The 27,682-nt window shown below is 39.0% G+C and overlaps 1 protein-coding gene across 2 annotated transcripts in view; it reads right to left on the reverse strand.

Annotated features, from left to right (window-relative positions):
* LONRF1 (LON peptidase N-terminal domain and ring finger 1) overlaps window positions 1-24,894 on the reverse strand; it is a 33,595-nt gene extending 8,701 nt beyond the window's left edge. The window contains exons 1-8 of one of the 2 annotated variants that reach the window (XM_002818826.6): window positions 24,068-24,894; window positions 12,512-12,630; window positions 10,221-10,343; window positions 7,362-7,511; window positions 6,266-6,506; window positions 6,067-6,130; window positions 4,654-4,768; window positions 1,126-1,247 (exon numbers count right to left, since the gene is read on the reverse strand). In XM_002818826.6, coding sequence (XP_002818872.5) covers window positions 1,126-1,247; window positions 4,654-4,768; window positions 6,067-6,130; window positions 6,266-6,506; window positions 7,362-7,511; window positions 10,221-10,343; window positions 12,512-12,630; window positions 24,068-24,788 — 1,655 coding nt within the window. In that variant the 5' untranslated portion in view covers window positions 24,789-24,894. Of the gene's footprint in view, window positions 1-1,125; window positions 1,248-4,653; window positions 4,769-6,066; window positions 6,164-6,265; window positions 6,507-7,361; window positions 7,512-10,220; window positions 10,344-12,511; window positions 12,631-24,067 lie in introns of both variants that reach the window. The other variant, XM_009243546.4, reaches the window with a different exon arrangement.
* Between the last annotated feature and the right edge of the window lie 2,788 nt (window positions 24,895-27,682).

Raw genomic sequence — 27,682 nt, forward strand, 5'->3', positions numbered from 1 at the left:
ACTGTGTTTAAATTTTCAAAAGTATAACTGCAGTTTTCTTAAATCTAGATGCTTCAGCATTGATCAGAAAGGTTCATAATTGTCATATCATTTTATAAATCACACAATAAAATATCAATTCTGTGAGAAGACAAATCAATATCTATTCCTATAAAGAGTGGAAATCCTTCTTCTATGGAAGGCACCTGGCTCACTGAAGACATCTGATGGGCACATGTTGATAAAGGAGTCTACAAGCACAGCTTTTCTTAGAAAGTGACATACAAAATGTTCAATTTATATTTTGAAAATCAATGGAAACAAAAAGTTGTTAAATAAAACAGCATATACAAATTATAATTTTGTTTTTTAGTGTGTTCAATTAAAAGAGGGTAAAAGAAATAAAGAAATTAAAAACCCGTTAATAAAATGTAAAGAGACCCAAGTGACTGGACAAAGAGGGAAAGACATTTAGGGAAAAGAAAGGGAGAAAAACGGGAAAGAAAAACAGAAAAGGAACAACAAGCAACACGTGGCCCTGCCTACCCAGCTCCATCAGCTGCTGTGTTCTTTGCAGAGTGGTCTGCCTTACCGAATCCCAAAGTTACCTCCGAGATTTTCACCCTCCCGACACCAACTCAGTTGTGCTCCCACTCAGTATCTTCATTAACTGAGGATTTGGCCCTGAACACCCCTCTTCCAATTTCAATCTCAGATCTCATAGTTTGGAAAGCCCCCTTCCGGGCCTCCATGTGACAGAAAATCCCCTGCTAATCTAGGTTACTGACCCTCAACCTTCCTCTTGCCCTACCATGACACATGAGAGCCGCCATCACCACCAATGTCACTGTCACCAGCGCCCCCTCTCTATTTCCCATTCCACTGCCTGATGGCACTGTAGGAAATTCCTCCCCCGCCTAAAATACTGCTTCAGCCCACAGAGCTGAGTCAATAACTCCCTATAAAACATCCGGATGTTACCAAGTGAACTTTTATAAGATTCTGTCTGTTGAGGACCACAGAAAGAGACCAATACTTCTTGACTAGACTGAGATGAACTAAAGACAGGATCCAGCTTGCAGTGAGGTTTTTCCTTACTATTAAAGGGTAGTAGTTCATAATTTTTTTTTATGAGAAGAAACTTACTGTGAGAGTTCAGCAGTTTCTTCATCATATATTTTTTTTCTCTCAGACAGTTCATCAGGCAGATACTTCACTATTAATTCTTCCAACAGCTGTGTGACACAGTACCTCCTATCTGCTAGATACTAAAAGACAATATTATTTTACATTCCAGCAGTGGTTTTCCTACAGTATAAAACAGGCAACACAGTTAACTGATATATTAAAGCCTTTATTACATACTTATACCATCAATTCTGGATTAATTAGTGAGGGGAACATTACAATGGATGATGCTAAGCAAAAAAACCTGTCTGAGGCTTTGCTCAAGCGCAGTAAAGATAGTTGGCTGCAACCTGAACCAAGCCCTGTACAGAAGAACTGCTTCCTGCTGTGACCACAGCTTCTCTATTAGCCGCAGAGGGCCCTGCCCCACCGTCTTCCACAACAGAGGCCCTTTTCCATCTGACAGCTCATGGGCACTAAACTATCATTTTAACTGAGATACAAAAAGGGGATAAGGAATAAATAAAATAACACATTTGCCTTATTTAAGAAAAGCAAAACATCTATTTTGTTCCCAATTTCAGACACAGTCTCTAGATAATTTTTCTTCCACTGTCACCCACTATTGAGTAGAGGAGCAGACCTCAACTCTGTCCTTGAGTGACCCAAGGAAGGTGCGTTTCTTGGGACGCTATCACTCAGACCCTTATCAAGATACTGCTTTTCCTATACGATCCATCCACCCCAGCTCTATATAAAATCTTACATTTGCGCCGACCCCTAAATATTCTGAAAAAGTACTATCCTCATGCATTTTTGTGTCATTCTCTATTCCAACTTACAAAAGCCATCTCTCTCACTCCTGCCTGTGAAAAACATGTCTATCCTTCAAGGTCTGACTCCAATTTTACCTTTTTCACAAACTCTTCCTTAATTATTTTTTTCTCTCCCAAGAACCCATATTTTACTGTTTTTACCACATAGTAGGCATTTTAGAGTGTAGTGTATGCACACAGATACATTACATCTCTGTAGTTAAACTAAAAATTGCTTAGCGTAGGGCCAGGGACATGGTCAGGGTGTATGCACAGAACTTTGTACAAAGAAAATGCCCAATACATATTTATTTCATAAAATTAGTGAGGAAAACCTCCTGGGAAACTATCACAAGATAAAGCCATCCTTGAATCTGCAGTCAGTAAAAGCAAGGGTTTTGTCATTATCCAATGAAGAATAGATGGGGAAATGTGAGAGGTTGGGAAATTGGTGGTGGTTTTCAAAGTTGAGCATGAATCAGGGCTTGTTAAAATAGAGACTACTAAGCCCTACGCCAGACTCTCTGAGCATCTGGGGTAGGGTCCAAGAATCTATGTTTCTAACAAGTTGTCAGATGACAGATGCTGCTGGTCAGGGGAGCATGGGGAGAGGTGGCCTTGGGCAGGTAGTATATACACAGATAATAAGTGTTTATCACAAAATTAATCAAATTAGATATCATAAAAGCAATTCCATTATCATTTTCTATTAAGTTAATAAAGATGTTTAAAAATCTAGGGAAATACAGCCACTCTTACATTACTGATAAAAATCTCAATAAATGTAACATTTCTGGGGATGAGGCAATCCAACAGTTGGTTTTAAGGGCTTTATAAATATATGGCTTTTGATCCAATAATTCACCTCCCAAAAATTTAACCTAAGGAAATGGTTATTGTCTTATTTAAGAAAAGCAAAACATCTGTTTTGTTCCCAATTTCAGACACAGTCTGTAGATAATTTTTCTTTCAAACTTTTCTTCCATTGTCACCCACTATTGAGTAGAAGAGCAGACCTCAAGTCTGTCCTTGAGTGACAGATATATATCTGTCATAATATCTTTGATTATACAAAGATGCATAAAATCATTAATTTTAAATGATGTTGGCAAAAGCATGGTATATAAAAAAGAGAACAAGAAACCTTATATACCAACAACAAGGAAATGTTAAATCACTGGACTATTATGCTGCTATAAAAACCATGTATCTAAAATAGATGGAAATGGAAAAATGAGCAAAATAAAATGACAAGTAGGAAAAATGTAAAACTGAACAGCATACCAATATTTTTTTAAAGTATATGTATTTTGAATTTACAAATTATATTATGCAGGGTATCTTCAAAGTTGGAAACAGGATATTGCTAAATAGTATGTTAGTTATACTTTCAAAAAAATATGCTTAGTATATATTTTTCAATCTCCAGACATTTTTTAAAGAGGGAATATCCCTAATCAAAGCAATAGATCTAGTATTATGCCAAAAACCGCAATTACTTTTGCACCAACCTAACAGTTACTCTGAAAAAAAAAGCATCATAGTTATCCTGGGGAGTATTTAAATAAAGTCTGGAAAAATAGCATGTTTAGAGTACTTCATCTAAAAACATTGAGAATATTAGCTGAAAATGTAACTAACAAACTCTTTTAAGAATAAATTTATCTGATGTTTCCCGACTTTGAGAAAATTCTAAATATGCTTTTGTTTTACATATCAGCTTGTTATATATGTAAGACACATATCAAATGTAATAACAGACATGCTATTATGACATCCGTACTGAGTTGTTTTCTATATAGGAAATACTGTATGTATATTCACAATGGTTTTATGAATTTTTTAATTCATATTTGGAAGATACTTTTTTTAAGCAATCCTGTCAATCATCAGAGACAGAATCACTTTCCCCAATCAATGCTACAAACTGCAATTGCCTCTCAGAATCACAGGCTTTAGCCTGACCGTAGGTGATCTGCAGTCACTCAAGCATGATTAAGAGGGTGCTCTCTTCTCATCAATTAGAGAAGACATCCACTGAGATCTAGCTACTTACCTATCACAGGTTATTAGCACTGATCACTGACTCTACAAGAAGGGGAATAGGAAGCTGTACCTCCCTCTCTTCTTTCCAATCTACCACTTTTCTAGAGCTGCATTGTCCAATGTCGCAGCCATTAGTCACATGTGCCTACTTAAAGTTAATAAAATGTAAATATAGTTCCTCAGTCACACTAACCATATTTAAAAGCTTAATAGGCAAACATGGCTAATGGCTAATATATCAGACAGCAAAAATATGGAACATTTCCATCAATGCAGAAAATTCTATTGAACAAAGTTGTTCTAGATGTTAAGGAAGCTGAAACAGTCCTCACATCTGGCTTATTATTGAGGGTTGGAGGCAGGGCAATAGGGTTTCCCCAATATAGTCATCACCAAAATTGAACTTATCCCTGACCAGATAACTAACCATACCCACTTTTGTTTAAAAAAAAAAAATTAAGTACAAGGGATTTGGTCTTCAGCATCTGTCTTCTTTCCCCCCATCCTCTTCAACCTCACTTTTCTCCAACATTAGCATATGGGTAATAAAACATTATCCTTGTTAGTCACTGAGAATATAGAATGTAATTCTGAATGTGATCATCACTATTTCTATGGCTGAACAGAAATTAAACCATGCTGCCAAACTTAAGACCAACAAACAGACACATATACAAATATTTACCTCTTTTAAGCTTTCTTTGCAAAGAGGACAATATGGTGCGTGATCTAAACAACGCTCAAGACAATTCTTACAGAACGAATGTCCGCAAGGGGTTGTTACTGGCTCAAAAAACAACCTGAAATCAACCAAGATACATGTTAGTTTTCACATTAAACTATCCACTGAAAAGCCTGTACCACTATAGAACCATAACACTAATCTCTATTTAAAGGAGGAAGAAAGAGGGGCCAGCAGGCAGGAGAGGAGGGAAGGGGCAGTGATAAGTGTAACCATACCCTCCAGAATGTTTTAAAAGTTCTCCATCAACAAAGGCCTCCTGCCAAGGGCCTAGAGCCAAGGGCCTAGAGCTGTCCTGACTAACGCAACAGCCCCTGGACACTATGGCTACTAAGCACTTGAAATGTGGCTAGTACAAGCTGATATGTGCAGTGAATGTAAAATACATACCAGATTTCAAAGACTTTCTGCAAAATAAGTAATGTAAAATACATCATTAAAAATTATTAGTTAGCTTTTGTATAGCCTTTAGATTCCCATTTTAATATCAACTTAAAAATGATTCCTTAATAGGTTTATAAGAGCCTTGTGATATAAAACTTATAAAAAGAATGGTCTAATAAATAATGCAGTTGAATCCTAATGTTAGGCTTAATACTAAATGTATCATTCAAACATTACAGAAAAACTAGTTTTAGTTATTTTCTGAAACATGATAGCTTTGAATTTGCCAGAAATAGATTTAGAGGTACTTTAGGAACTGTTTAGTATAATCCCCTCACTTCACAGATGAAGAAACCAAGGCTCAGAATTAAGACTTGCTCAGGAATGTAACTGCTACCAGCCTAGTGTGACCAGCACTAGGTCTCCTGACCCCGTATGAATCTTTTGATCCTACACAATTCATGTAAATGAGAAATGTTATTTCAAAACATTTAGTCTTTTAGAATTATAGCATTCTGAATAATGGAAATCCTTATCCTTATGTTACTTTAAAAAGACTTTATGGTTAATATACATTAATAAGATAGGATCATATACATAAAATACTAATTCGAATTCATACCCAAATTTAAAACCATGGAGATAGGTAAGTTTCAATAATGATAATATCTATAACTTTCTTAGTACTTTACAGTTTCCCAGATTCCTTTTATACTGAAGCCATGTGATTCTCACAATGAGATGTAGGCTATGCAAAGCTTGACCCCACTTTCTAAATTAGGAAACCTGAGGTTCAGAGATTCAGTTATTTGCCCAAGGCATGAAAGGTAAACCCAGGCCTAAAACTCATGTCTTTTGATTTTTATTCCAGCATTGTGTTACTTTACATTGTCTATTATTACCTTTATCTACACGGTATTTTATGTATACTAACATAAAATATTCATCTTCTATAAAGTTTTATATGCTTACCTCATGCAGAGAGAACACTCGAAATCTGAGACATCGATTAATTCTTCTGGAATATCACCATAAGCTAAGGAAAACATACAGACTTCATTGGGAGTTTCTATTAAAACAAAGACATGGGGTTTTCTTCCTTAGGAAAAACTTTAAAGACTATTCTGACTAAATAAATTTATTTTATATAAGTGTAGAGCAAAATTTTTACCTCCTTGTTTTTTAAGCTTATTTCTTCCATCTTCATTTACAATCACATCCTGGTCTAAAAGAGACAACTTTCTTTTCAGCAGAACACCTTTTTCTTGAACAGACAGAACAGGTTCTGAGGACACTCTTTTTAAACAGTCCTCTCTGGCAGGCATTTCTGTTGAATTTATAGACTGTGCTGACTGAGCACGGTTTAAGCTTCCTTTGACAGGCTCTGAAGTGACCTCTGGTATTTCTTCACTCTACAAAAATACAATAAACAAAGGTAACTGTATTTCTTTACTATCCTTTATTCCTCTCACCAAGAATCAAACTGAAATGAAATTTCAATGCCTTATAATGCTCATTTTAATGTTCATTTAATAGCACTAACTTGATTCCAACACTGTGACAAGTAAATGATTTTTGCCAGCACAGTTGGCCCTCCGTATCCACAGGCTGTGCATCCGTTGGTTCATCCAACTGGGCATAGAAAATATTCTAAAAAAAAGCCTGAACATATATCGACTTTTTTCTTGTCATTATTCCCTAGACAATACAATATAACAACTATTTACATAGTATTTACATTGTATTAGGTATTATAAGTAACCTAGAGATGATTTCAGTATACAGGAGGATGTGCATAAGTTATATGCAAATACTGTGCCATTTTATTAATATATCAGGGACTTGAGCATCCTTGGATTTTGGTATCTGTGAGAGGTCCTGGAACAAATCTCCCACAGATACAAGGGATGACTGTACTTACACAGCCCTAGAAATCAAGCTGACTTATGTTATAATGAGGTTTAAAAGTAGTTATGCTATAACAAAGCTGTTCCTATCCTGAGGAAACATAAATGCAATGTTCTATACATATTTTTAAAGAACTAAAAGTTTTCTTTCACGTGACCTAAAATTGTGATTCATTAGCAAATATTTTACATAAAAGATTTTAGTGTAAAATAAAGGGTATGGAAAAAATTCTACTAAGATAACTAACCAGGTTAAAAGTACTTAAGTAGGTACTAGTACTTGAAACTAGGAAAGTGAAGATCTTAACTTGTAAAGAAATAGATACGCTAAATTCATGATAACCTTGTCTCATCCCGTACCTGCTTTGGGCTAGGTTCACTGAGAGACTGAGACTCTTCCATTACTGAAGGAAAATCAAAAGGTCTGTTTTTAGTACATGGTAATGAACTCCAGGAAGATTCCTTCAGGCCTTCTTTTAAGTTTTCAGGTAATAATAAATCACATAAAATCTGTAAGAGAAATATTAAAAGTAGTAGAAAATATAAAATATTTGGTTAAGGATAATTTTGTATAAATTTACCTAATTAAGAATATTTAGAAAGTTTGTAGCAGACATTTTTTTAATGAGCAGGAGGGGAACAAGGTAAGCAACACTGTAAGTTCAAAAGTCTTGCAAAACTAGGTGTGCCTCATGGGGTGAAATCACCCGCAAAGAAATGATTCAAAACTTTGAAAGGAAAGCATGGGAGTAGTAAGACTCAGGATAAAGGCTGATCTTTTAACACAAAGACTATAAAAAGATCTTAAAAGACATATTAAATATTTATCTCTGAATCTTAGTGAGCCCTATCCTATCAAAATAGTTCATGGTTCACCTCAATGTATATTTACGAAGTTGGCCTTGGGGCACTTATGTGAACTAAACTTGGACTTCTAACTACAAAACTACAAAATTCCCTGTACTTACACTCAATTTAATCTCTCACTGAATAACTAACCTGTGTGGGCAGTTACTGCTGCCCAATACTTGGTTAGGAGCACCCCATGGCAGCTTCCCTATAATAGCGAGGAAATAAGCTGGGAGACAGCTGGAGAATCAAATTTCTGGGTGCTTATCTCAGGAATATGCCTAAAACTCCAACAGAAACAGGTTAAGATAGGGGAAGAACATGGCTAGAATAAAATGAAAGGGATTCTGATATTTTTGGTTGTCAAACAATCTGTATTTATAGGTACAGCACATATTAAAGTCTAAATTGGAGGTTCGGTTTTTCAGCTGTTATCTTTCAAATACACAAAAATCAGAATAAATCATAAATCATTCATGGAAATATAAACAATGTAGATAAAAGCACGTATCTTTGGTAGGTGCTCAAATACTCCATTTAATAAGCAAACATTTAAAAATCTGTATATACACATTTACATTTCCTCTGTTTTAAAAAATATATTAAACACACATCCACCCTAGAACCCAGCAATTCCACTGCTAAGTTTTTGCCAAAGGGATGTAAAAACATATGTCCACAAAATGACTTGTACAAGAATACTCATAGCAGCTTAATTTATATCAGGAAAAAATACTGGAAACAATCCAAAGGAAAATCACTACTAACTGAAAACCACAAATTCCATTATGTTCATATAATGGAATACTTAAAAAACAATTAAAAATGACTAGATGTATCTAAAAAATATGCTCAGCAAAAAAAAAAAAAGACACAAAAGAGTATATATTGTATGATTCCATTCCAATGAAGTTCTAGAATAAACAACACTACTCTACAGTGACAGAAATCTGAACAGTAGTTGCCTCTAGGAGCAGGGGATGGAGGATTTACTGGAAAGGAGATGAAGGTACTTTCAAGGGTGATGGAAATATTCTCTGTTTTGATTGGGATGCTGTTACACAGGTACATACATTTTTCAAAACTCACTGAAGTGTAAAATCCATGCATTTTATTATATGTAAATTATACCACAACTTAGAAAAAGTACATTGGAGAAAAACAAAATATTCTAAAACATTATTTGTTTTGCATCTACCTGATCCTATTAACCGGCAACAGTTACAGAAATAGAAGGATGTCTGGCAGCATGCAAAATGCAGAAACACATGCTCTTAAAATTAAACTTTGCAGTCTTACCAAGAAGATAACACTAATGAACATGGAACAGTCAGAAAACAGACAATAGTAAACATTTTCTTCTTAAATCAGTGGGCTAGAATGTATATGCAAACAAACCTCATAGAGGCTATACCAATGCCAGCTGGATTCTTAAGGGGGCTGAGATCTGAGAGTAATCTCAAAGTTCTCATGCTTCAGGGTACATAAACATCTCCTGGGATGCTTCTTAAATGACTGCTCCAATTTCAGAGATTCTGAATCAAAGACTTGTAGTTGGTGGGCCCAGGACTCTTTAGGTTTAACATGATTCCCACATGATTCTGACAAAAAGCCACACACTAAGAAACACTGCAACAGTGATAAATAATGTGGCATGTTTTGAGTATGTGCAGGAGAGCATCATGACTGGGACCCTGAATTTGTATTAGCATAGATTTTCTCAAAGAATTTTTCGAAGATATTCTGTGAATAAATCTTGTAAGAGCTGAGTGCTATTTTATTTCATGCTGGCATATCAAAAGCTATGAAATGTTCTGGAGAAACCTAATTAACTTGGCTTAACCCAATGCTTCCCAAAGTCACTTCATCAGACAGCTCCCTTCCTTCCCTCATCTCCTATTTTAAAAAATTAATTACGAACACACCACAAATAGAACAAAGTATGGAAAGTGACATATGGAGTATTGAAAAAAATAAGGCAAAACAAATGGACTGGGCAATACTATTGGCAATCCTGGGGAGTAAGCAAAGGTTAGACCTGAAGTAAAAGGCAAAAGGCAGGTCAGTAAGGCTTCTGAGCAGGAACATCGTGATGGTAATGCTTAAGGACCATCAGTCTGGCTCAGATTGAACAAACTATTAGAATACTAACAAAAAAAATGCATTGAAATATCTGTGAATGAAATGTTTCGATTTCACTAAGAACTCAATATAATACGTACATGAACCTGAAAACCACTCAAATTGTCACATTTGTTCCTAAGTTAGATTTATTTACTACTTATGTTCTTATTCCAACTTTTATTAGCATTTTTTTTAAACCTGTCTCTTAGCCCTACCTTGAACTGTAATTGTTGGTAAACTGATTACCTTTTGTACTTGCAGCTTTGCAGGTGCAAAATCTTCATCAAGGGCTAAGCACTGAAGAAAGAGTTGTAAGGCATCACCTAAAAAACCAGCATCGCAGAGTACTTTTCCTTTCCTGAAGTAGACCTTCAATAAAAGCACATATATAAAACCTTTGTGGTAAGAATTGCTTTTTAAAAAATCATTATCAAGTAAAGAAAAACAACAGTCTGCTCAGCAGTGCTGATTTTGGGCTGGGTGCAGTAGCTCACGCCTGTAATCCCAGCACTTTAGGAGGCTGACAAAGGTGGATCACTTGAGTTCAGGAGTTCGAGACCAGTCTGGTCAACATGGTGAAACCCCACCTCTACTAAAAATATAAACATTAGCCAGGTGTGGTGGCATGCACCTGTAATCCCAGCTACCTGGGAGGCTAAGGCACGAAAATCACTTGAACATGGGAGGTGGAGGTTGCAGTGAGCTGAGATCACACCAATGCACTCCAGCCTGGGTGACGGAGTAAGACTCTGTCTCAAACAAACAAAAAAAGGAAATGCAGACTTTGAAATTCTGAATAATTGAGGCCAAAGCATTTTAAAGGCATACCTACACACCACCCTGGAGAAGCACTAACAGGGGAACTGAGGCCCAGACAATGACTTTTTCACCTAAGTTCCACACCAAGTCTGAGCTTGGCAGGATCAGAAATACCATGTCCCCACACTTTAAGGAAATTACTGATTTAAATATTATTGATTTAATAAGAACTGTTTGAGGGAAAAGGAAATTAAATGTAAAATTATACTGACTTTAAGAATCCATCAAAATTAAAGAAATATTAAAATGTGAAAAAAATTTTGTCTTAGATTTAGGGCAATATGGTAAATTTCTTCCAGGTTATTAGGAATGTATAATTGCCCATGCTATTTTTTAAGAAAGTACTTATAGACATGACACTTTTCATAAATCCCTTATTTTGTCTTTCACTTTTCTCCTTCATAATGTGAGTTCAGCAAACTCTACGACAAAAATTAGAGTCCTACTAATTATCACTGATAAACCCAAAATTCAGTTTGTGGGTTAGTCCACCAATAAAGTATCACCTGGTAAGCTTTAAATGTTCCTTGCTTATGTGATTAGAATGAAAGAGATTCTTAGTATTAATATAAGAGGAGCCTAAAGAACATTCTAGCCAAACAGTTTTTTAGCTACCACTTTAATGGCTGAAGAAAACCTTTCTGATTACATCACTTCTGTGGTAAGTCCAGAAGATTCCTTTTCAATAGTTTTAAAGCCATGCACACCAACCACTGCCCTCTTATTCTGAATACATTTGCTTTGTACTAACCAGTCATGCCATCCTGAGATTTCGTATCATTTCTCTAATTAATTTGTAATTTTTAGAGCAGCCTTACTACACTGTCCTCAAAGACACAGTTTTGAATGGAGGGAAAAAGTCACTTAAAAGAGTAACTTATATCTTAAAGAACACATTTGGACTAATTTGCCTTGACAATTTGATAAAAAGGAGAATCTGTAAACTGATTGTATGTTATACACATTCCAAAGTCTTTTTAAAAGCCACATGGGCAAGGCAACTTCCTTTGTCCCTATCTTCTGAATTAAATCACTGCCTAATTGCCTAGTTACCATATAATACCTCAAAAAGTTTCCAACTTTAAGAACCTATTCTCTTTCCATTAATAAATCTCATTCAGTGAAGTCCAGTTTGTATCCATCTTCACAACATGGCAAGTTGTATTTCTTTGCAGACATTTTGTATAATAAAGTCTTTTTTTTCCTGTACCATAAATTGTTTGTTCCTTATGAAAGAAAAATCTCCTATAATTTAAAAAATTGTGAGATGATATTCATCCACTCAAAATATTGAACCTAGATTTTTTTTGAGACAGGGTCTGTCACCAAGGCTGGAATGCAGTGGCACTTCAGTGGCACAACCTCAATCTCCAGGGCTCCAGTGGCCTTCCCACTTCAGCCTCTTGAGTAGTTGGGACTACAGAGACGAACAACCATGCCAGGCTCATTTTTGTGTTTTTTATAGAGATGGGGTTTCACCATGTTGCCCAGGCTGGTCTCGAACTCCTGGGCTCAAGCAATCCGTCCAACTCAGCCTCCCAAAGTGCTAGGATTATGGGAATGAGCCATTGCACCTAGCTGAACCTATATTTCTAGAGCACTAGGTATTTTATTTGGAGTCAACCATCTACTTTGTTAAAATTTCTAACTGTGAATGAATGCACGTCCCCTATAGTTGAAATTTTACAATTTATGCAAACATAAAACAGTAATTTTACCTCAGGCCAATCTGGAAGTTGAAAAAGAACTGCATTTAAATCTTCTATGGCTGCTTTAAACTCTTGGAGACCAGCATATGATTCCGCTCTGTAAATTTTTACAATCAAGTCACTGGGCTCTGAAATAAATATTTTATAAGGATATGATTATTTTAAAAAGATTATTACATAATCCACAAAATATGATCATACCAGATTAAGAAATGACTTAGTGATTCCAGGGTTAATAATCACCAAACTAAAGTCTATAAGCCAAGGGCAGTATAGGCACAGCCCATTTTACATGTTGAATCTTATCTAGAAGTTGTATCAAATCATTGTAAGTACATCATTTTGGTGGAGGAAACTGTTTTCCAGAATATTGTAAATACTTTTATAATATGAATAATCACTCCTAAGAAAACTTTTTTTTTAACAAAGGGTAGTCTACAAAGATTTTAAAGACATATCTCTTAGATGTTTATTTGCCTTTTTATAGTAAATCTTATATTTTTACCCTACTTTCTAAATCCTCATTTATAAAAATAGCCATATGTGTAACTATTACATGTGGAATTCCCACAGTGACAAGGGACTGATAAAGGCTCAATCTTATGAGGGTACACAGTAGTCTTGATTCTGGAGGAAATGGGTTAATAAGAGTCAGCTTTTAAGAGATCGAATTTTAATTCCTGCCACTAGCAAAAACAGTATTGGCCCAATTCAAAATATATTTAATTTAAAATACTCCTGAGAAAAAAAGCTTTGTGATTCATTTCACTATCATCTACATCTGTAACTAAGAAGCCAAATTATTATCCTATGGCATTCAGAATTTCAGATACTTAGCTGGTTCACTGATATTACTGCAATCAATTACTACAGGTACATAGTTCTAAAACTGATGTCCAAGCAAGAAATTAATTTTTAATATAGCAACAAATGACATTAACTTGACTCTTATTTTAAAGCTATCTTTGAGATCTTTAAAAGCATAAGGTATTCACTGTAAGATGGGCATAAACACCTTAATGCTCTAAATAAAATTTAATAAAATTCATCAATAGCTGCTGGGTTTACTCTAGTTTTTAGATGGCTGCTTTTCTATTGAAAACTCTCACTTGAGCGATTAATTTAGGAAGGCCTCTTTCAGTTGCTGGTGCCTGAGAACTGGGATTACAATGTTCCCAGAATTTTATATCAATGAAAACATTTAAAGAATAAAATTAATATTTTATAAAAATGTTTTACTTCTTAAAAAAGACATGTCTAGAATATTTTGTCTTGTGCTTCTTAAAGCAATGAAAAATTATCTCTGAACAAAATGCATAAGAATTAAAAGTTCAATATGATTATCAATCAAGAATTAAGAGTTCCTAGCACAAACCTAGACCCTGTAGGTATTCAAAAATGTTTTACATTATTCCTGTCTTTGAGGAGCTTATAATCTAGCTAGAAAATTTTACTGTGAAACAGCATCATGCAACACTGACTTGTCAAGTACAACTGGAGTTGAGAAAACAGAGCAGTGTATGGCAAAATAGTCTAAGAACAAGTAGTAAAAGCATCAGCATCAAAAACTCCAGGCTATAAAGGACTAGGCTCAGAAAGTGCAGTTTTCCACCCACAGCTGGGGTGCTTTCAATAGCATCCTTGAGACAGACTCCGCTCTAGTACCTCCAGCAAGAAGGAGTTCACTACTGCAACAAGCAGCCCATTCTTGGATTTTTATTTTTTTTATTTCAATTTTTTTCTTATACATCAAGTTCTCACTCCTTTATATTTGATGACATGCACGTTCAGAACCGATGAATATTTCCCCTTTTATCCATGCCTTCACTGCTCAATAACCTTTATACAGTTTCTTTACAGCAGCAGTGAAAGAAGTGACTCAGAAGACCTGTCTTTGAAAAAACAAACTATAAAATGTATCCACTCTGACCAAAGCAAAAGACATATTCCTTCCCCTCTCCACACAGAAAAATTCAGGATATTGAGATCTCTCTAAAGGAGGTCCTAAAAAGTCAGTATATGTTGGGGTAAGAAGAGAAGATGCATGCCCTAAGTAGAGATAAAAAGAGCCAGATTTTAAAACTCTTGTTCTCTAACTCCTTGTACGTAATGTTCTTACTGAGAATTTCCAATGTTAACGGATTATTTTGAATGATTTTTTTTTTGGAAAAAAAAACCCATCAGGTGAGTTCAAACTTCCGATACTTTTTAAAAAAGATTAGGACCATCATACTCACTGATCTCAAATTCTTAAGAGCCAAGTGCGCTAAATGAGCCCCTTTGAAAGCATACACAAGGTCTGCCTTCCATGTAAACTTTCAAGAAAGACAACAAAATGGCTATCAGTCCTGACTGTATCATTAACTTAAGTTTGAAAGAGTCAACAAGTATTTACTGTATGCTCTCTACGTGACCTTGAGGACACTAGAGAGAACGAGTCACCTCACTGCACACGCCATCAGGGAAGATGCTGGTGCTCACTCCATTACTGCAGGTATCTGTAGTGCCCAGCAAGTGCCTGGCATATTATGTACTTTCCATTTTTGAAATTGACAAAATTTCAAAAGTTGTCAAAATTTTTGAATTTTGTTGTCAAAAAATTGACAACTTTGACAGAATCCAAAGACAACATGGTTTGGGCTAATTGTGTTGAATATGACTGTGGTACTTAACTCTGTGACCTTATTCTAAAATCACTTAATATCTCTAGTCTTGTTTCCATATCTACCAGAAGCAGGGACAGATGTGCTAGTCGTCATGATTTAATTAACTCCCTGATCTTTATCTTTAGTACTGATTTTTCACCCTAACTTCAGATTCATCAAATTTCCAACTGCCTGCCATACTTTTTCTCAAACTCCGCATATTCTTCACCAAAAAAGCATTTTTCATTGTATTCTGTATTACTGACACCACTAACTTCCCAAATCAGAATCAACTTTGTAAATGTCACCTCCTATGATATTCCTCAAATCTGCCCTTTTCCAATCCTATTGCTAGTAACCCTGGGTTAGGCTCCCCAAATCTCTCTCTAATACTATTGCAATAGCTTGCTCACTGATCTCCCTGCCTTCAGTTCTACTCTACCTACATCCTTACCATCCACAAGGTAAAACAGGTATTATTTAGTACAAGTTCCTCCACGCCTGGCTCCTGCCCATCTCTCCAGCCTTAATTATCATTATGAACCTTCCCACTCACTCAAAGTCCCAACTATACCTAACTACCCACACTGCCCCATGCATACCATTCTATTCCATGCCTCCTTCCTGTGCTGAGCTCCTCCCTTATCATGCCATTCTTTATCTTGATAACTTTTTATCATCCAGCAAGACAGCTCACCAATCTCCTCCCAAGATGCTTTGCTTTGGGTCTTCCTCCACAATTTATGATAACCACTAAGAGCATGATCTGGCTCCTCCACCTACTCACTGTGACTTGGGGTAAATTACAAGTAATCTCTGTACTTTAATTTCCTTAGCTTTAAAATTCCGGGGCTTTTAAAACATTATTAACACCACTATGTGTTGTTCTAAATGATTTACAATCTTCAGCACAATTCTAGATGGATCTAGGATTGTCCACATTTTTATAGAAAACAGTGGAGAGTATATGCAGCTTGCCCATGATCATACAGCTAGTAATTGGTGGATTCGAGATTCTAACTCAGGAAGCCAGCTCCAGAGTTCTAGCTGTTTACCTCCATGCTGTTAATATGTTAGTAACAGTCTCTACCCTGAGGCTTACTCTAGAGAGTAAGTTAATGGGTGCAAAGTACTTAGAACAGGGCTTGGTACATTGAAAGCATGGCATGTTTGCTATTATGATTATGTGCCTTCACTGTATATATACAGCATTTATTAAAGTAATTTAATTTAAAGATTTTTGAACTCCCTCCGTTATTTCCTGCCTTTTATCCTCAGATCCTGGCTTTGATAAATGTTTCCTGAATTAGGGAAAATTCATTAAAATTTGATTCCTTAAGCTCAATTCATGTGCCCATTTTCTCTTCTTTTATACCCAGTATTATTTGTAAGTCATTCGGCAAGTAAAAAGATTTAAATAAGACTCTGCTCCACCGTCTGAGGAATCTAGTCTTCAGCTGTCCAAAGCATTTATTTCATGGGTTGAAGAGAGAGTTTTCTATTCTAGAGTCATGGTTTCCTATCTTTGTTCCAATCCTTAGGGATCCATGGTTAGTAACAGGTCTTAAAGTTGTTTCTTTAGTTCACCTTCAAGAAAGTTTTTTTCAAATCACAAAAGCTTAAAAAATGTTTACTCATAAAATTTGAAAAATATAGAAATAAGAGTTAAAAACTATCTTTTTCCCATCACAAAGAAATAGCCAGTGTTGGTATTAACAAAAGAAAAAAATTACCACAAATTTAAAGTTCGAATTGACTTTTATTTGTGATTCTAGAAATGGGCAACAGCTCATTCTATAAAATGGGTCTTCTAATGAGCTAAGCAGAGGTGGTTAGCCTTCTAGGCAGAAAAGGGCTGAAGAAAGCAGAAATAAGGGACAAAAAGTAGATTGGTTGTTTTAAAGTTGAAAACTTTCTTTACAGGTTAAAACAAAGAGGACTTTCTTATTTCACTAACTCAGGTTGACTGAAATCTTTTTTTTTTTTCTTTTTTAAGAAAACGCTCATTTCCGTTCAAATTCAAAGTTCAGTTTGATTATGTGGCACTCAGCACAAGGGCCTCCATTCTAATTCTGTCTGGTCTGCTGGTGCCTAGTGCAGGAGGTCAGTCTAAAACAACGGCCTCCCATACATTATTGTTCTTTATGTGTAGAGCACATTTTTAACATGTAGTTTTATAAAATATACTATATATGCTGTTTATAATCTGCTTTTTTCTTCCATGTAATACTAGTCCACATGATTTTTAATAGTTGTGAAATATCCTACTATATACACAACCTATTTAAAAACTTCCTACTCTGCAATTCAGTTACTTCCAACCGCTGGCAATATAAAAAGGATAACAAGATAACAAACGCCTATCTGTCCATCTTTATGTATCTGCTTTCCTTTTTAGTTATTTGCTATACAGTATGTAGAAAGTTATTTATTTACTGTACTTTATTTATTTGAGAAAAGATCTAAGATCTCACTCTGTAGCCCAGGCTGGAGTGCAGTGGCATTATCATGGCTCACCGCAGCCTCGACCACCTATGCTCAATAGATCCTCCAGCCTCTGTACCTGGGACTCCAGGTGCGTGCCCCCACACCTGGCTAATTTTTAAATTTTTTGTACAGATAGGGTACCACTATGTTGCCCAGGCTGGTCTCAAACTCTTGGGCTCAAGTGGTCCTCCCTCCTTTACCTCCCAAAGTTTTAGCATTATATGCATGAGCCACCATGCAGGGCCTAGAAAGTTACATAGATATACAACATTTCCAACACATTCTGCCAACCCTTCTTTTATAAAAACTTTATTTTATACTCCCACAAGCTGTGTTTTTTCTCTTTGCTAGAAACATATAATTAAAAATAGCATCGTAATTTTAACAACCTCCATTTCTTCATTAAGTTTGACCTTTAAAACTTTGTGTTTATTCAGTATTTGGACTGTGTATAAAGTTCTCTATTCATATCCTTTTTCTCATTTTTCTGAGTGTCTTTTTCTTAGATTTATATATCAAGCTATCAAAATTTTCAAAGGCTAACCAGAATATCAATTTTTTTTTTTTTGCTTCTATTGCTTCATTATGTTCAGTATAGTAGGACTTTGTTACCAGGGTTGAGCTCAAAGCTGCCAATTGATAAGTTGTTGATCACTGATTAAGAATGTTCAGGAGTAGGAGTTTGGGATAGTAAAATCATTAACACTGGATTCAGAAATTGGGTTCAGATCCCCTTTTGGTACTTTAACTCTTTGAACTCTCCTCACCTATAATATGCTTACCTCTAAAACACCTACATTTTATAACTGCTGTGAGGACTGAATAAGATAATGCATGTTAAACAGTTAACACCACACCTAGGACATATATGCTCCATCTATAATAATTGCTGATAACATTCCAAAATATCTCAAAACAAAGTGATGAAGATATTAGATCAACCCTTGATACAAGATACGGAAGAGTATTTTCTACCTTGTCTTTTACCCACATAAATGGTAGCCTAGATAAGAAACATCTTTAGGGATCAGGAGAACAGACTGGACAACAGATAGCACAAAGGTGGGTCAAGGGGAGGGGGAGTAAAAGACCTTACCAAAGGGAAAGAAAAAACCAAACAGAAGCTTCCATCTTGCATTTTAGAGTTCCCTGAAGTCATTCAACTTCAATAATAAAACAATTCCAATTCTGAGAAATACCTTTGGAAAGAGGCAGAACACTATACAAATTCATTTAAAATTTTACTTGAGATTTTCCAAGCCTCTTAGAAATATTCCAAAAAACAGAAAAATGATTCTGAATAAACAAAAAGTTAATATATAAATAACTAGAAATCTAAGATAATTCAGTTTTGGTAAATTCTGCATTTGATGAATGAAAAACAGTTAAAAAACAAATTACTCATTTGAAATGGGACACGTGAATCAGTTTTTTTATCATTTATATCAATAGCCATTATAGTTGATCTTTTTAGTAACCCTGAGGCACTAAGGAAAAAAATCCTTAAAGTACCTTATGAATCAAAGAAAATACTTAAGAGATATAGTCTTGGTTAAGTAGAAGTCAATTAAGCAGTAAACCCCATTTTCTAGGGATTTTCAATTTGCTGCAATTACAAAAGAAACAAAAAATACGAACTCTACAAGGACAGGGACTTTATTTTAATCCTTTTTATATTTCTAGCACCTAAAACAATGCCTGGTATATAGTAGCTACTCAATAAAAATTTGTTGAATAGTAAGAATACTTTAGATTTATGTTTTGCGTGCTAATTTTTAAATAAACTTTGTGTTTACAATCAATATGCACATATTTGGGTTCTGCTTTCAGTTTTAACTTGGTCACTTACTTGCCTTAAGAAACTCACCTAAAATTCTTGGAACTTTTCTTAAATCTGTGAATTAGGGATATTAATACTTGCCCTCCTATCTCACATGAGTTTGTGTATGGATCAGTTACGATAATAGAAATCAAAATAATTGTGAACTATAATCACCATACAGACATCAGTGTTTACTGTTTCAAGTCCTCTGCACAATAAGTAAGGACATAAATAAGTTACAGGAGCCTCCCTTTATCCAAGGGGGATACGTTCCAAGACTCCCACGGATGCCTGCAACTTCGGATAGTACCAAGCCCTATATATACTATGATACCTATGATAAACTTTAATTTATAAATTAGGTGTAGCAAGAAATTAGCAACAATAACTGATGATAAAATAGAACAATGTAACAATATGCTGTGATAAAAGGTACAGGAATGTGGTCTCTCAAAATATTTGATCATACTGTATCATGTGGGTAACTGAAACCACAAATAACGGGAAACTACTGTATTGTTTAAATTCAAATTTCTTCATTTTAACCTAGTTGAGTTACTAAATAAAAACCCTCTACATTTTCTTTAAATGTATTCAGTATTTACCTATAATTTGACTGATCTTCTGATAGCTAAAGCTTTTCAGTATCTATAGTTTATTGATGAATGCTAAACTGCTAGTTAACATGTGTAAACTAAAATCGGGATGTAATCGTTACTCTCTACCAAGTGATAGAACAGAACAGGATGTAAAATCGCAAGGTTTAGATTCCACTTCAGCGAAATCCCCTTCTAGCCGTAACACACTTCTACATTTTAAAAATATGTAATTAACATTTACTGGGCATTTACTCTGTGTCAGGCACTATTTAAAGCACTCAGCATGTTTTGACTCATTTGATTCTCAGAACACCCTATGAGGTAGAGCTTATTCTCATTTTTCAGATAAGGAAATCAAAACACAGATAGGTTAGGCAACATGCACAAGGTAGGAGAGAGCCGAGGGCTGCGTCAGATTAGAACCCAGGTGTCAGCTTCCAGCATGCAGAGCTTTAATCACTAAGCCACATGGCATGTCTATCCATAGGTGCCTCAGTTTCCCTCTGAGGATAATATTACAGTACTCCATAGAATTCTCTGTGAAGATCAAATGATATTAATATAAATAATGTAAAAATACTGGGTAACAGTCAAGGATCATATTTTTATTTTAATTTTTAATTTTTTTTTTTTGAGACTGAGTCTTCCTCTGTTGCCCAGGCTGGAGTGCAGTGGTGTGGTCTCAGCTCACTGCAACCTCCACTTCCCAGGTTCAAGCAGTTCTGCCTCAGCCTCTGGAGTAGCAGGAACTATAGGCATGCACCACCACGCCTGGGTAATTTTTTGTATTTTTAGTAGATACGGGGTTTCACCATGTTGGCCAGGCTGGTCTCGAACTCCTGGCCTCAAGTGATCCGCCCGTCTCAGTCTCCCAAAGTGCTAGGATTACATGTTTGAGCCACCAGGACTGGTCAAGGATTACAGAATTAATATTAAAGACAAAATTTTCCTTACCCAAATATTTTAAAACAAAATGTCACCCCCCCCTTACAACATTTATTATTATTTTTTAACCTGTACAAATTCTAAATTATACTGTTCTGTTGTCTTCTTTTGGGGGAGAGGTGAACACACGAAGGAGACAAATCGGTGCAAAAAAACATTAAACGCAAAAGGCAGGCAGCATGGCTTAGTGGGATCATTTCAAATAGGCTCAAGCACAGAGATTCAGTGCAGGAAAAACTTTACATAATATCCTTGAATACTAAAAAGACAGAAAGTTATGAAACATCTGAGAGTTAATACCAAAAGATCAATGGTTTAAATGTTATCTAAATATATTTCAATTCAACAGAAACTTATGTAATCTAAATGGGAAACTTCTGATTTTGGCAAAGGTTTTCAAGCTTTCCTTTGCTGCTGGTAGAGATAAGTTTGGATGTGTGTGGGCTAACTGCAGACTAGATTTTTTTCTAGTTAATAGTATTTACTTGTTTCATTATAAGAATTATATGAAGAAATTATAGTGAAGATCTTTTTTCATTATCAACAATAATGACAGGATCATTAATAACTACAACTGTACAGTTATATAAATACATGGCAAATGCCTAACTTGCCAATTCCAAAGAAGTTAAAGCCTAAGGACTGTACAAACAGCTTGACTGTACTAGTTAACATTTTGATTTACACCCATAAATTGTGAAACACTTATAAATCGGCCCTTTACCAACTCTAATTTGTTAGCTCTGAGATTTTTTTTCCTGTTACTTCACATTAAGAATTCAAAAGATTAAAAAACTTATCCTCATTAGTGCCATTCAGACATTTTCAAGAATGGAATTAATGATTCTTGAAAGAACTAAAAATGAGGAAAAAATAAGCTAATGCGGTGAAAGTCAGAAGACTTGGGTTCTATTCCTGCAAAAGTAGAATTAAGTTGCTAAGTGGGCAAAATCCTCATGTGCAATCTATGCAACTTGAAAAAAGGAGAGATTACATCTTTCAGAGCCTTTTCCTGTTAAACATAATATCCTCGATCCAAGAACCAGAATCTCTGTTAACTAAAATATTATCGGTCACAGAATGTTAAGCTAGACCTCAATTAGCAAAAGCGCTCACTGTTCTTCCACGGACCAGGACCTGGATTCTTGTGAAACCCCTAATTTAAGGTCAAATTACTAAATCAGTAGTAATGTCCGTAAGGTTCAGCCTCAGTGACCAAAAAAACTTCCTTGGATATGTATACTGAACATGTGCTATAAGGCAGGATGAACCCTAGACCAACGTTTAGGAGAAGTGGAAGATACAGCACTGCCTCTCCACCAGTTAACAGTGTGATGGTGTGCAAGTCTTCACTGCCTGGCATCTGCTTCCTCGCTTTAAAAATCACACCATGGTCAGTTACTAGGTGGTCTGTACAACTGAGTCCAGTTTCTCTTCTCTTACTTTATTCACCCAGACAGGCAGAGTCATCTGTATCAGAATTCTGTATTCCAAATACTTTTCTTTTGTTCTGAGCCTATCTTTCTATTTTATACCTGCCTACTCCTCACAAAGGCACTGAAAGAATACAAAAATCTCCGGGGTTTGTGCTTCGAACTCCAAAGATACTAAACAACGCAAGATCTTGACATTAGTTCAATATGACTAAGCACTTGGGACAAAAGATGACCCGAAAGATAATCCTTTCAGTTACACAGTCTACAAATTTACCTGTAATACCTAAAGTCAGTTGCTATTCTAGATGTCTATCTTCTCGGGGATTATTCCCCTATCATTTCATGCCAATGGATAGACCCTAAAATCTTGAAATACGCGTAACACAAGGTTTATCAACAGTGGCACTTGGGGCCTGATAATTCTTTGTTGTGGGAATCCTGCTGTGCCTCGCAGGATGTCTGAGCAGCATCCCGGGCCTCTCCCACTAGATGTCCATACCAGCACCACCCCCCACAAGAGGTGGCAACCAAAAATGTCTCCAGATATTGCTCTAGATAATGCCCCCTGAGAGAGGGGAGATAAAATCCCCCTGGTAGAGAACTACCGATTTATAGAACATCTTTTCCTTTTACATAAGAGAAGCTTGAAACTGCCCCCTTTCAGCGCCTAAAACCACCTTAAGAAGAAAGTGCTAACCTAGGTTAGGAGGCCGAGGCTGCTTCTTGGAGACTAAGAAATGCACTCAAGACCTACAAGGCCTTTCCCCACAGCCTGATCCTAAGTGGAAAGGCCAAGAAAAGCGTGGCAGAGAACTCTGGATCAGGGAGCCCCTCTCATCTTTACCATAAGCTAGGTGCACTGCAAAGTACATAGGAAATGAGCATGATCTGAAACAGGCCAGCTGAAACTTTCAAGAGGAACCAGTGCAGGCATTTCCAGGTAGCAAGGGACCACCCGGGGCAGCTCCGCCCCGCGCCCCAAGCCCGGCGGCCTGCGGGGCCTCCCGGGGCCGGGTGCCCGCGCGGAGCTCCCGCCACGCCCACCGGACGTCACTCGTTACACAACGCCCCCCGCCCCCAGCTTATGCAATTCTGCCCTCCCGCGGTTCCCAATTGTCCCGGTGACTTTTGTGGGTGAGGAAGGGAGACGCCGCCTGCCCGGCCTAGCTGCCCTCGCGGGGGATTCTCTCCCCGCCCCGGCAGTCGTTTCCCCGCGGCGGGCCCGGCCCGAGAGCCAATTCCCGGAAAGCGCGCGGCAGGAAGCGAGCGGCCGCTCGGGATAGCCCAGCTACCACCCATCCCGCGCCGGGGCGGCCTCGGTCCAGGTCACCCACTCCGCGCCGGGAGCGCGCGCCCGACAGCCAGGCCGCGGCCGAGGGAACCCCGCGCCGAGCGCCCCTCCCCGCGCCGCGTCACACTCGGCTCCCAGGGCGATCCCCATTGTGACCGAAGCACCCCGGGGCGCCGCCCCCTCCCACACCCCCCAGCACCCCGAAACCCGACACGCCAGCGGCCCAGCGGCCCCGGGGAAGCAGAGGAGACTCTCGGGGCGCAGACAAGCTCCGGGTCCCCGGCCCGCGGGGCCAGGAGGGTGCGGTCGGCCCGGCCCCGCCGCATCCCCGCGCGGTCACCTGCTCGCAGCGCCTCGCAGGCGGCGGCCAGGGCCTCCCGGTAGCGCCCCTGATGCAGTAGCTCCCCGAGCCTGCCGGCCGCCCGGGCCCGCTCGCGCTGGCCCGGAAACCACTTCTCGGCCAGGTGGTTGAGGACGACGCTGGTTCTGAAATCTGAGGCGGCGATGGCGGCGGCCAGAGGCGGCGGCCGCGGGGCGGTCCCTTCAGCATCAGTGGCACTGGCGGTGGCGGGCGGCAGCCGGTCCCGGCAGAGGCGGCAGCGGGCGCGGAGTTCCCTCCGCAGGCAGCGGCGGCAGTAGCTGTGGCCACAGGGCACGGTCACCGGCTCGCTCAGGAAGCCCCGGCAGCCCAGGCATCTGAGGAGCCCGCCGGCGCCGCCGTCAGCGCCCGCAACCGGGGCCGCGCTCCAGCCCAGCCCGTGGCGGAGCCGGTAGTTGAACACCAGGCAGTCCACCAGGGCGCCCAGGCACTCGGGCCTGGCCGGGGCCCCGCGGCGTAGCGCCGCCGCGAACGCCTCCAGCGCGCCCTTCAGGTGGCCGCCCAGCGCCAGCAGCTCCCCGCGGCGGAGCAGCAGCTCCCAGCGTTCCGACTCCGCGGCCGCGCGCTCCAGCCGATGGCCGCTGCCGCCGCCCACTTCCCAGAACCGGCCTCGGCCCTGCGGCGCTGGGGCCATCTCCTGACTCCCTCCTGGGGAGCTCCTCGCCACCGCCGGAGAGGACATGGCCCGCGGAGGGCTGCGCCGCCGCCGCCCGCCGCCACGGTCCCGGAGCCTCCCGGGCGCGCGGCTCCGCACGCGGCCCGCGAGCAGGGGGGCGTGGCGCGCGGACACGGCGGGGCTGCGCGCGCCCGGGAAGCCCCGAGGGCGGGGCCTGGCGAGGGCGGGGCCGGGCTCGGCGACGGCGCCCGGGACTCCCCCACGCCGCCCGCGGCCGCGCTCCCGAGGAGGCAAGCGCTGGGCCCCGCCCTTTCCGAGCCCCCTCCGGGTGGGGGACGCAGGTCGGATGATTCCTCCGTCGATCTAATTGGCTTCTCCGGAAAGGAGGGCTCGGCTCGTGACGGAACAAAGCCCGAAGGAGCCCGGAGCTTCAGTCCCCGCTTGCCTGCCCGCCGACGCCCCCACCTGCGGTGGCCCTCGTCCCTGCCGGGGGTTGGGGGACGCTCCCCTGCCGCGCGGGACTCAGGGTCACCACCCCTCCCCCGACGCCCCCGTCCAGGCCGAACCTGCCCCAACCCCTGGCGGGCGGGGGTCTCCCGGCGTGGCCTCGCGCTTGTGCGGGTCTGCATTTTCATAGCTCTATGCCCAGGTTCCAGGTGGGCGCGCCCAAGCAGGGGGCCTGGGAGGGCACCTTTGGCAGATGACTGGGACTCTTCGGTTCTAGAGGACTCAACTTTAAATATGAACAAAAAACCCACGTTCCTGGGGCGACTCCCCCCAGAGGGCAAGGAGTTTTCCTGGTGCCAGGTGACTGCTTGCCCGTCTTGCTCAAAACTCATCGTGGGCCCACCTCGAAGGAGAAAGACCACAGGTTCCTCTGGTGTCTCCACACCTCAAGCACTGCCTTACAGCTGGTTAACGTCTATATTTGGCATTTTTAAAAGAAAACACCAAGAAACATGTTTTTCACATGGCGGTCACCGTATTACTACAACCCAAGCAGTTTTGCCGACAGAAGAAGATAATGGGTACTATTTCCCTTAAACTTCACAGCAGCAAGTTTAAAGCTCTCCGCTGAAAATATAGATTTGATGATAGGGTATTAGATTGTTAATGTTGGGAGTCACTTAGAACTTTTAGTCCTTTTTCAAATGATTGGAAACAGAGGGAAAGTTATTTGTCAAAAATCACACAGCTAATATAGATTTTAAGATCACGTCTATTCCACTATTATGTTACTACGCTAGACTAATCATTGTAATATTTAATAAAATATGTAATATTTCATAGAAATATATGAGATTTTCAAAGTAAAAGAAGTTGCTAATTGGAAAGTTCACCTGAGCATGCTATGTTTGAAATTGGTAAAAGTTTAATATTTCTCTTTATAAGGAACAGGCAATTAAGGCAAAAAAATGTTTTGAGTTAATGTGTTTTCACTACACAACGAACAAGTCGTGTAACGTCAGAAAAGACAGAGTTATATTACCCTAAAGGGAATGAATAAAAAAGAGGTGCCTGAGAAAAAGCCAAGCCTCCTGTTCCAACAGGATGCAGACAGAAACAAGTTCATTTATCATTCACATTGCACCTGAAGCAAATCGCAGCTAGATCCAAGGAGCACCTCCTAAGCATTTGGCGTGGGAAGCATTGGGATTAAGTCATGAGCATAACCTTAAATCCAATCCTAAACCCCTAAATTACTACCTTTCCTTAACAAGCAGAACAGTGACTTTCAGCTGATGTTCACATACTCCCTTGAGACTTGAAATCACCAATAGTATAACAAATATCCATGTGTACACGCACATTCATTTTTGTAACACATCTTTGTTCTTAATGGCAACTTGCAAAATGTAAAATAGTAAATAATCAATGTGTTCATGTTTATTACAAGGAGCATAATAAATTAATAAACACTGATAAACTTCAAATATAAAGTCAGGTTCTATTATGGGATTTCTGCCAGAAGTACAATATGGTTCAGAAAATAATGTGAAGTATTATTTGTCCTTTGGAGTTCCTTTCCCTAATAAATATGACAACCACATGTGATTCTGATGTGAAATAAAATGGCACAATTATGATAATGTGCGGGAGAAAAAAATGGGACCGTAGGAGGAATCTTACCGTGTTCTCCTTGGCATTTGTGAATGGTTATAATTCATGTTTGCTGGTTTATACATTTACATAACTTGTTCTCATTTATGTAACTTATTTATGTAAGAGGCTGTACTGCCGCTGTGGCCTTTGTGTGCTGCATAACTTCCCTTTGAATCAGGAAGTCTAGGCAAAGCAGTCACTGGCACTATCACAGATCACCCTTCCATCATTCTCTGCCACCCAAAAGTTGCACAATAATGTGACTGCTTGTTTAAATTCAAAGGCGAGAAAAATTAGTGTCCTTCTTCGTTCATTTCCTAAAATTTAGACAGGTCTCTGAGTCACCCAGCAGGCTGTGAGGGAGAAGAGGGAATCCTGCTAAGCTGCCCCTGGCTAGGAGAAGTATAATGGAGTGAAGAGCTCTCCTTTTCTTTCTGCATTACTTGCTCGTGTCGTTCTTTGCTAACAAAGTAGTAAAATCATGAGATTTGTATTCTGTTTCGGTTTTTGAGTGTTGTCTTCTAAAATAGATCAGTTATGTAAGAGAGTAAGAAGAAAAGCGTATCTGTTTCCTAATTTGGAAAATGCTTATCACCATCATTGCCTGCTTATCCCCGCCTCCCACTGCCACACCATAAGACTTTTCCTGATATAGTTTGGTAAACTCCTATTTAAGAGTAACATAACACAGTGCTTTTCTTATATACAACTCGGCTGAAGATGTGTATTTGAACCTCTTTTTTTTTTTTTTTTTTTTTTTGCTGTGGGTGAATTTACCATTTGTTTCTTTACATTCTTATTAAAAAAGAAACTGAATTTGTCAGTCCAAGCAAAATATGTCCCATTCCTGATTCATT

The sequence above is a fragment of the Pongo abelii genome, chromosome 7 (genome assembly GCF_028885655.2).
Source record: "Pongo abelii isolate AG06213 chromosome 7, NHGRI_mPonAbe1-v2.0_pri, whole genome shotgun sequence".
NCBI lineage: Eukaryota > Metazoa > Chordata > Mammalia > Primates > Hominidae > Pongo > Pongo abelii.